The 12,621-nt window shown below is 30.9% G+C and overlaps 4 protein-coding genes across 4 annotated transcripts in view; 3 read left to right on the top strand and 1 right to left on the bottom strand.

Annotated features, from left to right (window-relative positions):
• The first annotated feature begins 218 nt into the window (after positions 1-218).
• On the top strand, positions 219-948 carry LOC108553217 (protein NATD1). The gene is made up of 3 exons (XM_017908020.1): positions 219-348; positions 497-603; positions 736-948. Exons 1-3 carry the CDS (start codon positions 219-221, stop codon positions 946-948), a joined length of 450 nt encoding a protein of 149 aa, XP_017763509.1.
• A 102-nt stretch (positions 949-1,050) lies between these two features.
• Positions 1,051-5,407, top strand: LOC108553202 (tetratricopeptide repeat protein 21B). The gene is made up of 6 exons (XM_017908003.1): positions 1,051-3,179; positions 3,246-3,562; positions 3,649-3,980; positions 4,055-4,262; positions 4,342-4,655; positions 4,775-5,407. The coding sequence occupies exons 1-6, from the start codon at positions 1,051-1,053 to the stop codon at positions 5,405-5,407; spliced, it is 3,933 nt and encodes a 1,310-aa protein (XP_017763492.1).
• Positions 5,408-5,543: 136 nt separating this feature from the next.
• LOC108553183 (malate dehydrogenase) lies at positions 5,544-8,635 on the top strand. The gene is made up of 7 exons (XM_017907981.1): positions 5,544-5,790; positions 6,227-6,372; positions 6,448-6,600; positions 6,827-6,988; positions 7,411-7,617; positions 7,866-7,995; positions 8,564-8,635. The coding sequence occupies exons 1-6, from the start codon at positions 5,544-5,546 to the stop codon at positions 7,980-7,982; spliced, it is 1,032 nt and encodes a 343-aa protein (XP_017763470.1). The 3' UTR covers positions 7,983-7,995; positions 8,564-8,635.
• The window catches only part of lovit (loss of visual transmission), a 4,668-nt gene continuing 571 nt past the window's right edge, over positions 8,525-12,621 (bottom strand). The window contains exons 2-10 of the mRNA XM_017907980.1: positions 12,516-12,621; positions 11,775-12,037; positions 11,172-11,420; positions 10,734-10,984; positions 10,479-10,592; positions 9,880-10,173; positions 9,671-9,801; positions 9,204-9,378; positions 8,525-8,762 (exon numbers count right to left, since the gene is read on the bottom strand). Coding sequence (XP_017763469.1) covers positions 8,532-8,762; positions 9,204-9,378; positions 9,671-9,801; positions 9,880-10,173; positions 10,479-10,592; positions 10,734-10,984; positions 11,172-11,420; positions 11,775-12,037; positions 12,516-12,621 — 1,814 coding nt within the window. The 3' untranslated portion in view covers positions 8,525-8,531. The remainder of the gene's footprint in view (positions 8,763-9,203; positions 9,379-9,670; positions 9,802-9,879; positions 10,174-10,478; positions 10,593-10,733; positions 10,985-11,171; positions 11,421-11,774; positions 12,038-12,515) is intronic.

Genomic DNA, 12,621 nt, shown 5'->3' with positions numbered 1-12,621 from the left:
TATATATCTGTTTTATTTCTTATCATGAAGAAAATATTATCAGTTAAAACGATATACTTCTGCCAAAGCTGTTGCTAAGCAACTGTTTGCCAACAAAACTCTAACCTACATATATAAAAAGTATATGTCCTATAAATTTTAATGATTATGTAAGTATATGTTTAATTGAAATTATTAAGAAGTGCTTTATTACCAGTATTTCATACACAATAAATGGTATGAGTTACATGAACAAATTATCGTCATTTATATCATTACAAATTAAACATAATAAATTTGCAAGATTTTTTTATACAGTGCATCATAATGAGAAACGAGGATTATTTTACGTAAAATTGGATGATAATTGTAAGATATATTATACAAAAAGTTATTATTTTAATGTGTATTTAATATTGTTTAAAAAAATGAAAAAGATAGTTAAAAGACTTGATTTTTATGTTATGAATATAGATAAATATTATTTAAAAATGTATATGCTTTTATTTTTGATTAGCAAGAGCAGTATTACAATACAGGCCTGATGGAAAAGTCTTAGATATGCAAGTGATTAGTGTTCCTTATAGATACACTGGAAGAGGTATAGCACGATTGCTTACAGAGGTATAATTTATTTTCAAATTTCTAATAATTTTGAGTAAATGTTTATTAAATATGAATTATGTTTTGTATTTCCACTATATTTTTTATTGTAATATATCATAAAATTAATATAATGATAATGTTTATTTTCAGACAGCTTTTACACATGTTATTGTGAACTATTACTATATGTACTTGACATGTGAATATATGCAGAAGTACTATCTTGCAGTTAAGAATCCAGATCTTGAAGAATATATTGTTGGACCACCACATATTTTAGAAGGACCAGATTCAGAACCCTTAGACCCGAATATTATATATGAATTACCTGATCCAGAAGATTTTTTGATATATTCTTCTTAATAAATATTTTTATAACCATAATTACTGCAATTTTGAATAATTATTGAATCGAGTTATCAATTTACAATTTAAAATTCATTATTATTTCATATTGCTAATAAAATGGAAGAAATTGAATATATTACTTTAATTGAATGGTTTTGTCATCAATTTTACTACAATGGCATGTTACATTATTGCAAAGAAGCATGTGATGTGTATCCAACAAACAAATATTTAAAAATTCTTTTAAGTTTAGCATACATTTTAACTGGAAAAGTTCAAGAAGCAATCAAAGAAAGTTCAAGCCTAACAAATGATACAGATACCATGTTAGCAGCATTGCTACTTCAGAATATTGCATATATGAAAAATGAAACTGTTGAAAAAGCTATTGTAATACAGATTGAAACAAGAATCAGAGATGAGAGACGAAAATCATCTTCGAATGCGCTGTCGTTAGCAGCTTTAGTATTATTCCTGTCTCAAAAAATTGATAAAGCGAAAGATTACGTGGAGAGGGCTTACAAGCTTGATTTGTCAAATAAAAACGTTTTATTGACAAAAGGATGGATAGATTTGTTTATTGTAAATGAAAATAATTCGAGCGAGCCAAGTTTGTTTGAAGTTGTTCTGGAACAAGATCCAAAAAATGTAAATGCTTTGCTTGGATCTGCAAAATACAAGCAACAACATGGTGATTATGCAGAAGCAATGTTAACATTGAATTCATTAATCGTACGTTATCCTAAATTATGTTTACCTTTGATTGAAAAATTATATAATCAACTTGCATTGAAAGATTGGGATCAAGTTCTGGAAACTGCGAACAGAATACTTTCAATTGATTCTAATAACTTGGATGCGATAAAAGCATATTTATTTATTAATCTTTGCAAAGATGGAAACTACAAGGAAGGACTAAAGCATTTACAGTCATTCTTTAGAAATATAATTGTTACAGAAACAAAGAATGTTGCAGTTTTGGTGAACAATATGCAATTATTTTCGAGAATAGCTTGTAAAAATCAAGGGATTTTAGCAGAACTTTCTAAAACCATTGAGAAGATATTACAACAGAATTCAAAAAGTGCAGATCTTATGGTAGAATTAGGAAACTTATACGTTTCGTTAGGTAAAATAAAAGATGCGGAATATTGGTACAGAAGCGCTGTTCGAATAAATGAATCTTCGTTTGCTGCTCTAATGGGATTAGCACATTGTCAGCTTCTAGATACTTCAATTGATGCCTTAGATTTGGCTCAACAGCAGATAGAATTTTTAATGGAAATGCAATCAAATTCTGTGGATGCAGAATTGTTTTTCATGTCAGCCAAATTGAATTCTAATGATTCCACTAAAGCCTTAAATTATTTAAACAAAGCAGCGACTATCATATTAAATAATTGTAAATATGTACCATATGGTTATGAATATATGAAAAAATTAAATCCCGATTTATGTTTAGAAATTTCTAGACAACGTTTAGTTTACTCTATAACAAATGATGCAACAAATTCTGAGGAAAAGGTATCCAATTACGAAGAACCAAGTTTATATTTATTGGAACAATTATCAGAAGCATATCCTGGTTTAAGTGTAGCACAATTATTACTGAGTAAAGCTAAAATGCAGAGTGGAGACTTAGAAGATGCTTTGTGCATAGTAAAAAATCTTTTAGACAATGTTGATTCATCCGATGCAAAAGCTCATTTACTAATGGCTCAGATTTTAGCACGTCAAAGGAATTACCAGACTGCTTCACAAAGTCTTGAAGTTGGTTTAAGTTACAATTTTAAAATTAGAGATAATCCAATTTATCATTTAATCAGTGGTAGTATTCAAAAAGAATCAAATGATATAGAAGCTGCGATAAACAGTTTCCAAACAGCTATGTCATATGCAGGGATGCAATCACATAAAAGTACTCTAGAAACCTTAGATATTTCAATATCTGACATGGCAACTTTGTACCTTGAATTAATTTCTGCTTATGGAAAAATAGGACAATTTAATGAAGCATTAGCTGTAGTACAGGATGCAAAGGTAAAACTTGAAAATACTACAGAGGAAGGTAGAATATTAATAGGCAATGCTGAGCTACTTTTAGAAATGGGGGAATTGGATGGTGCCATTGACTGTTTATCTAAAGTTACTTCAGATCAACCTTATTATTTGCAAGCGCACACGCGTTTAGCTGAAATAAATTTGAAATACAAAAAAGATCGTCTTGCGTTTGCTATATGTTTCAGGTTTGTTCTTTATGAATTTACATGTTATTATATTTCTCCAATTTGTTTAAATATTTTATTTTATAGAGAGTTAGTCGAACACTGTCCTGGGTCTAAGACATACAGTATGCTTGGAGATGCATATATATCTATACAAGAGCCAGAAAGAGCAATAGAAGCATATGAGCAAGCTTTAAAACAGAATCCTACAAATAAAGTACATATAGCAAGTAATCTGGGAATTGCACTCGTAAAAACACATCAGTACACAAAAGCCATTAATTATTACAGAGATGTGATGAAACAGGAAAATTTTAAAAGCTTGAAATTGGATCTTGCAAAATTATTCATAAAAATGAAACAGTACGATAAAGCGGAAGCTACATTGATCCAAGAGCTACAAGGTAGACATTATTTTAATTGCATAATATAGTTCAATACAATTTTTATAACTTAATTTTAATTACTTTAATAATTCTTCACGTTTTAGACGGGCGACGTGATTCAGATTTAAAAAGCTTAGAAGTGCGTAGTCAGCTTTTGTTACTACTCGCTAAAACTCGAGAAAAAGCAGATAATATTCAAGGTGCTTTATCAGCATTGAAGGAAGCTAAGGAAAATCAGCATAGGTATATGCAACGTTTGGCAGGTTCCAGTTTAGAAGAAGAAAAACAACTTCTAGCTAATATCTGTTTAACAATGGCTGATCACTCATCCTCTTTAAGAGACTATGATCAAGCTATTATATACTACAAAGAAGCATTGAATCATAAGCCTGTAAACGTAAATGCTTTGTTATCTTTAGCAAAGCTTTACATGCAGGTAAATGTCAATGAAAATATAGGTGTATTCAATTTTCAATATTATTTAATAAATTATTAATAATAATATTGTAGACAAACAACCTGGATCGATGTACTCAAAGTTGCACAGCTCTCTTGAATGCAGATCCAAATAACGAAGCTGCTTCAATAATGATGGCAGACCTTGCATTTAGAAAAATTGACTTTGATGCGGCAGCGTTTCATTTTCGACAACTATTGTTGAAGCAACCAACTTATTGGACCGCGTTAGCAAGGTTGATAGAAGTTTCTCGCAGAACAGGTGAACTATATTTAAAAGAACAAAATTTTTTAATTTAATTGTTGCCATCTAATTTATTTAAGATATGATATAAATTTAGGAGATATGGATGACCTTCAAGAATGGCTTCATAGAGCAGAACTAGGAGTGAGTGGTGCAAAGTTAACTGCTGGTTATTATTATTGCGCGGGCTTGTTGGATTGGCGTATGGGTCGGTTAAATTCCGCGCTTCGTCAGTTTAATTTCGCGAGACGCGATCTTGAGTGGGGTCAACAAGCAATATATAATATGATCGAGATCTGTTTAGATCCGGATGATGACTCTTCTCTCTCAAATGAGGTTTTTAATGACGATGATAGTGAATATCAAAATTCTAGAACGATGGCTCTGAAAACAGCCTATCGTCTACTGCAGGTACTCAAAAAGACACACTCAAATCTTAAATAAAATACTATATTAATTGTCCTTGAAAATAGTGTATGTTGAAATGTCGATGATAATTTTAACAAAGTTTTGTTTATTTGCTGTTACAGGAACTAAATCCTAAAGGTAGCCCACATGAAATGTTGACGCATAGATTGTTAAGTAATTTTTTCCTGCTTGCTACAAAGCAAAAATCCAATGTAGAAAAAGCATTGCAGGATTGCACAGCATTAGCTAGTCAAGAGGCATTAAGGGATCACGTTGGACCCGCTCTAGGCATGGCAATGGCTCATATTTTATTGAAACAAACTCCTAGAGCTCGAAATCATTTAAAACGCGTTAGCAAGAATACCTGGACCTTCGAAGATGCCGAGTATCTTGAACGATGTTGGTTACTTTTAGCGGATATTTATGTACAATCTAACAAATATGATTTGGCGAATGATCTCCTAAGACGTGTTCTGCAACACAATGCTACCTGTGTTAGAGCTCATGAGCTATCAGGATACATTGCAGAAAAAGATCAAAATTATCGTGAAGCTGCATCACAGTATAGTCAAGCGTGGAAATATGGAGGAAAATCAAAATTATCTGTTGCCTATAAATTGGCCTATTGTTCGATGAAAGCTAAAGCCTATGCAGAAGGGATAGAAGCTTGTAACGAAGTTTTGAAACAGAGTCCGGATTATCCGCGTATAAAAAAAGAAATTTTGGAAAAGTGTATCAATAATTTACGCACATAATAAACAACTTCTCTCACTGTAACTGCGTTTCCATTATATATTTATCAAGTTTTTTTTCTTCATTCCGTTTCAATTAAAACAAAATAATACTATAAAGAAAATCGATATTCATTTGTTAAACAATCAATGAATCAAAATGAATTTAGAAAATAACAAATACTTGGTTAGTAATTATCTACGACGTAAAAATGATGTTTTGAAAATTGTAGTCACAGATGGTACAACGGACATTGCTCGTTCATTTGTGTACAGAATGTTAGTAGATAACGTGTTTGGAAAAAATCAATCTGTCTTTGTTAGTCTTTATGAATTACCAAATAAAGCAACATTCTTGGAAAGTGTTGCAATTGAACTCACCTCCTTTAATCCTAATGTTTTATATGGTAAACACCTGTGCACTATTATGCTTTTACATTTTTGTACTTTTATTTCCTTTTATTTTTATATTATTTGATCTTTTAAAGAATAATTCTATATTTGAAATAATAAATATGGTAGAAGTTTAACATAAGAGTGTAGTTAAATTTTTTAAGAACTTCAATACCAAGTATCTAAATAGCCAAAATTCGAATAGCAAATACTTGAGAATATCCTAAATAGTTTTCCATTATTTAGTATTTGAATGCAAAGATATTCGCATACTATTATACACATATATAATTGTCAACCTATCTTAGTTTCAAAAGTGTTTGTATAAAAAATATTCGTATATATGTATGTATATATGTATGCGCGCGCGTGTATACTAAAGTATTGTATATGAAATTTATTATATTTGACTTTTTCGCACGGTATAATATTATTATTCTATATTTGTAGGTATCAGTTATGGTCACGATGCCTCCATTGAATTCACGGATGCGGATGTTGTAATTTGCATTGGCTACGCGAGGGAGTATGACTTCAAAGACAATGAATATCTTGAACCATTTTTCAAAGAATACGTTTTAACTTCTAAGTTTTACGTATTAATCATTATAATTCATCGAATTCAATATTACAATTTTCAGTATTTACAAGTTTTGCAATACCATTTGTAGGGCGAAGCTATAGAACATTATGCGAAAAGAGATGCGAAAATTATAGTACTTGGAAATACTGCTGCGACGATTATATCCAAATATGTGAAATCTATTCCTATGAAAAATATAACTACATTGTCTTTGGTTAATTTAAATATTGCTGCAGCTCAAGTATCATTCATACAAACTCTTTTTTATACCTTTTACTTCTTTTTACATTTTTTATTATTTCTTTTTATTTTTTATGCCTCTTACTTCTTTTTCTATTATTTCTTATTATTTAACTATTATAATTCTTTATAACGTATTATTTAATGAATTCAATGTAATGAATTGTTTCAAATTAATGAAAATTTTTTTAACAAAACGTGTTTTTTCATTATCTTAAAATTTTTAGATTGCTGCACGAGCACAGTGCCTACCAACAGAAGTAAAAAACATAATAATTTGGGGCTCGAATGGCTCATATAGTTTTCCCGATTGTAGATTTATATATTTTACCAATGAAAAACCTTTGACGGATGCTTTAAAGGTTTGGATCAACGATATTCTTCCACGTGTAAGTTCTTTGTCTTTGTTTTTAAAATTTTATTTAATTTCTTGTAAATTATTCTAAAGTAATAATATTATTAAAAATATTGCTTTTATATAAATAATATGAACAAATTGCTATATTTGTTATTTTCATTTTCTTTAATGATTCAATTTTACTTTATTTCAGTTATTAGAAATTTTATGTTTAATAAAAAATATTAATTAAAGTATTACTAAACTTAATAAATAAATGTGAAAAGGTACCTTCATTATATTCTATCCTTTACTTAAACTTTTATCAAAGTTTTATATATCTTCTAAAAATGAATATATAACGTATTGGTATTGTTGCATCGACTGATTGCAAAATGACTTGAATTTAGGTTGTCTCTTAAGGTTATGTTCATTATATTATCCTAATTAAATTGTTATATTCCTTTCCTTTAGGTCATCCGAAATGTTTCCAGCAGGCCTAGCCTCATTAATTCCATAGCCTATGCAATGGCAGAACATTGTAAAATCTTATGGAATGGCACTCCAGAAAATGAGTGGACCTCAATGGGTGTACTTTCCGATCTTTCTTATTCCATTCGATCTGGAATATTTTTTTCTTATCCTGTAATTTGTAAAAATAGACAGTGTGAGATTATACAGGTTTGTTGTTTGGATGTATCTTCATTTATGGTGGTTCATAAAATAATTCCATAGTTTATCATAAAAATGTTTTTCCTCGATTAATTAATTTATATGGAGAATTTTACGGCCACCATGTTGAAGGTTTTAAAATTATTGCTTTGTTGGTTTCGTTCTTTTTCAATTAAACATTTTTATAACAAAGTTTAAATCGTGTTAAAAGTAAATACTGAAAATGAATATATAAAAAAATTTCCTTTATTTTGTAGGATTTTGACGATGATCGGTATGTCAGAAGATATATCGTAGACTTAAGTAGGCTGATTTATAGAGAAATTGAAATTGCTTACGAAATTTGTGGTTTGCTACCAAACGACGATGCTTAGCATTATATATGAGGTATAGGTTGTACCATCTATGTATTTTATTACGTTTTTACAAGTTACATTTATTTACAATTATCCTTGAACCACATAGAATCGCAACTGTATGATGTATCGTAGATACACAGAGCCATTATTTGTGCATCATTACCGTCATTATATTTTTATCACACAAAGCATTCGATTAAAGATTTCATGTACATACATTTCCAAATTACTGGAGATTGAATCAATTTTTATACAGAAAGATTCGTAGGATATACTTCACTTTAGGAATATTGCAATAGTACTATTTCCTCCCAATTAATAATAAGAAAAAAAGTAATTGACTTCTCCAGCGTGTAATCAGAGTAATAAAATTTCTACAGCAATAATTTCAAAAATAAAAATAGTCAATGTTTTTAATTTGGAAATAAGTATCAGATCATTATCCTTATTTCTCTAAAATTGATTAAAACAAAAATTTTGATTAAATATGGAAAATTAGAAAAAGTTACAAATTATAAACTATAAAAATAAATATAGTTAAAGTCTTTTTTCGCCAGAGCTAGCTCAAAGATCAAGATACATGATTTGTGTTGCAGAAATGGCTCCACAGGCAGCGAGGGTGCTAGCCACGCACACCACCGCTGTAGTGGTTCCAGACTTACTGACAATCGTTCCTAGACAACAGGAGAGTAGGAATTGCGCCAGAAATACCATAGAGGAGACAATCGCGACGTCTGTGCCAAGACCACGTACTCCTCCACTTTGAACGGCTTCACCCTCAGCTGTCACCTCGAACTGCAAAATTAACTAATTTAATTTCTGTTCAATATACACGTTTATTACGCTACATTATTAATTCAATGACATTATTCTTCTCATTGGGGTATAACATCTTATTAAATTATTTTTATTCCTATAGGCAAAAAGTTTCCTGTAAACAAAAGTAAAATACTGATAATATTAAAATTCAGCCTATTCTTATGATATTAAAATTTAGATTAATGTCTGTAAGAATTATTTTCTCATTTCTTGCTTTTTAACAATTTATATCTTTATAATTAAAATGTTTTATTTATTTTAAATTCAAGATATTTGTTATGTTTCCTTGAGACTAATTATGTTTCTAAAAATACTTTCTTGCATTAATATATGCTTTTCTTTTCCCTCAATTTAAAATGCAAATGTTGGTTGGTCCTTTGGTCGATTCATTTCGAAGTCAGTCTCAAGATTACTTACTGTTGATGAAGCATGGTAATGTGCAACTAGCAGATATGGCATGGTGAATAACGTGGAATACATAACACCTGCGGTCCAAGAAAATATAATTACTCCCGCGGGATGTTTTGTCAGTGCCATCATCATCATGCCGGTACTGTAGAACAGCAAACCGCAAATGTAAACCTTCCGGGCTCTGTTAAAGCAAATAACATTTCATAAATCTTTTACCTGAAGAAACATTTTTTTAATTATTTTCTAAAATATCTTTTTTTTCAATGCAAATTTTTAAAAGTATTTGTTTCTTAAAAATAATCCAAAAAATTTTAATTAAATGTTACATGGAGAGTTAACTTTTCAGTATACGATCGTTAAGAAAGAAACTACTCTTTTAAACAAGGACCTAATCGCAGGGTAAAAACTAATCTTTTAACACATATATATACACAAAGTATTACTTCTTTAAAAAGGAAGTCATATTAATTTACTTGTATCGTTCTATGAGTTTCTCAATGATCAATGAATAACAAGAACAGGATAATGAATACATAGACATTCCCCAGCATCCAAAACGAACGCCACTTTCATACAATTCCCTTTCTTTGGTACCTTCTGGAGCCTGTAATTTACGAATAAAGAATGTATTACAGAAATATAAGGATATAGTTAATTATGAAAGAAGTAATAAACAGAATACCTGCGGATTTCCGCCATAAACAGCTTCCCCGACGAAATCTGTGAAATATAGGGAATAACAAACGTGTGCCATCCAGCAGAATAAATTAGTTAGGCACACCATACGAAGACTGTGTGGCATGTATACAATAGAAAGAAGATATTCCCTTAATGTGGCCTTCGGATTTCCTTCGAGATTTTCACTGAAATCATGTTTTACGTAATTACTATCCTGGTCGGTTACATCTGGTATCATGGGTACTTGACCAGCTCTTTTCTCTGGTTCTTGAACTGGAAGAGGTTTGAGAACAAACTCCTGTTGAAGAGGAAACAGGAACACGATTATTTCTTTTATTATTAGTACTTTATTTCTATTTTATATTTTATTTATTGTATTTTTTACACAACTACGCCTTTTACTTAAATATCTTTTTAGGAAGTAAAACACAAAAATAATCTGAACAATGTACAGTTTAATCTTAAGGTCTGCTTTAAATTATTCAATTATAATCATTCTTGCAATTGTTCAATTAAATTTGTTTTATTTGATGATTGTGTAAAATCCGCAAATTGATTTTAATGAATAAATTGGTTATAGATGATTTGCAAACGTCGACATACATCTTTTTTGGTAGCCATCTCTTGATCTTGATCCAAGGTACCATACGAAGCACACTCATCAGTAGTAATCTTTTCGTGTTCCTTTTGCTCGTCTTCTTTTTCCTCGCTAGATGCCTGAATGAATTTCAAGAATAACACGAAACTCTTGGAAATATTAAAAGAAGGTGTCGAAACTAATTTTCTATTAGTTTAAAAACTTATACTATACATATATATTAATAATGTTAACGAATAAATTAGGAAAGGGTATCGAACCTTTTGTTCTTGTAGATGTTGATATTCATCGCTTTCCAACAATTCCAATGGGATTTCCTTGAAACTGGTGATAGTACAGGATACACAAATAACGAAAATAATAGTAATCAATGTAAAGGTAGCATGAAGATGTCCACCTAGCATAACCCCTATGGTAGTGGCGTCCCAATTGATTCCGCCTAGTCCGTACCCCATGAAACCTCCCAAGCCCGCCATTATGGTGAACGTACTTAAACCTTTAGCATGGTCATCTGCAAAAATGAATAATTACAACACGTTTTAATAACAATCAGCATTACAATGAATTATATTAACATTATATTCCAACTTTAATTTCAATCAAAATTTATAAGTTGCCTAAATAAAAAGTAAGATTAATTTACTTTTGTTCTATTCCATTTAGGGTAAATAATTGAATTAATAAGTTCATTCGCTTGCCAGGTACAGTAACGTCGAGTAAATAAGCCCTGGCTGGGCTTTGGCACGCATCTGCATCGAAGTCGAGCAAAACCGTGCCCAGGATCGTGAAGAAAATCCCCCAAGAGTGAGAAGGAGGCTTCGTTGACTCTTCTTTCGCATGTTTCGCAGTGGTTCGATGTCCCACGGGAATGGTGTAATTGGTCCAGGTTGGTGGTGTATCCCCAAAGGCATATCCCATGTCTTCACCATTTGGAACTAATATTAATCCTTGAAAGACGGAGTTTAATTTCAGTAGATTAGCCAAGAGAATTCTGCTTGTAGAAAGTAGAGAATAAATTTGATTGCATTTCAATATTATCATTTTATTTGTCAATATTTCACTGATATTTCGACTGCTATAGATTCGACAGATATTCGCACGTGTCAGAATAATTAATATCGTTTCAGATACAGTGTGATGTAGTTATTCGTATTGATTTTCAATTGTATTTCATTATCATATCGTGTTAAGTAAATAAGCGAAATATGAACGGTAATGATAGTTCTCTCGTTAAGTTAAGGTCTGTTTTTTAAACAGCAGATCGAATTTCTCATTTAAATTACTTATTTGAATTACTTTACCTATCAACACCCCTATAGCCAATAACAGAATGAAAGGTCTTCTTCGTCCGTATTTCAGTCTGCATCTATCGCTCAAGCTCCCCAAAATCGGCGTCACGAAGAAGCCAATAAGGGGGCTAAGTGCCCAGACGAGGGTCATGTGTTGATGATCCACGCCGATTTTCAATAAAGTCGGTGAAACGAATGCAGTTTCAGCGGCGTATGAAAATTCGATACCCATCACGGCCGCGGACACACGCACCAATTCTCCTCGTGTTTTTTTCCTAAAAGATATTTTTCTATATTCCTGGCATATGTTTCCTTCAATTTCTTTCTTTCTACAACTCTTTTCCAAAATTCTATTGAGATAAGAATGTAAAATAAAATACATTTTTCATGATTCGTTCCATATTTTTATATTAATATCTTCTAAATTAAGTAAGACAGAATATCTGTAACTTGCAAGAATATCTGTAAAAGATTGTATTTCGTATTTTTTGTTAATTCAAAATATTTTCTTGTCCTTTTTGCACTACTGATCGAATCTCTCATTGCAAGTAAACAACATGGATTATTTTCATGCAACAAAATACGTGATCATTATAAAATGAAATAAATGTCCATATGTTTCCTCTAAATTTAAAGAAAAAGAGACTGAAACAGTGAAACTTCTGGAAATTAAATGAAAATTATTCACAACACAAAAGACTCCTGATAACACTACCAATATTGGAAAAAGACGAATTTAAGATGACTAAATACCTATAGATATGAGCGTAATCGTTCAAAGACCTCTCCAACTTCGGTGGACCTCGGAGATGGTTCAAGACACCGTTGATTCCCTGGTCCATCGGTATCCCATTCTTCC

This window comes from Eufriesea mexicana, unplaced genomic scaffold, assembly GCF_001483705.2.
Source record: "Eufriesea mexicana isolate 0111107269 unplaced genomic scaffold, ASM148370v2 scaffold9538, whole genome shotgun sequence".
NCBI lineage: Eukaryota > Metazoa > Arthropoda > Insecta > Hymenoptera > Apidae > Eufriesea > Eufriesea mexicana.
The sequence above is the reverse complement of the archived record's forward strand: the minus strand, read 5'-3'. Positions and strand labels throughout refer to the sequence as shown.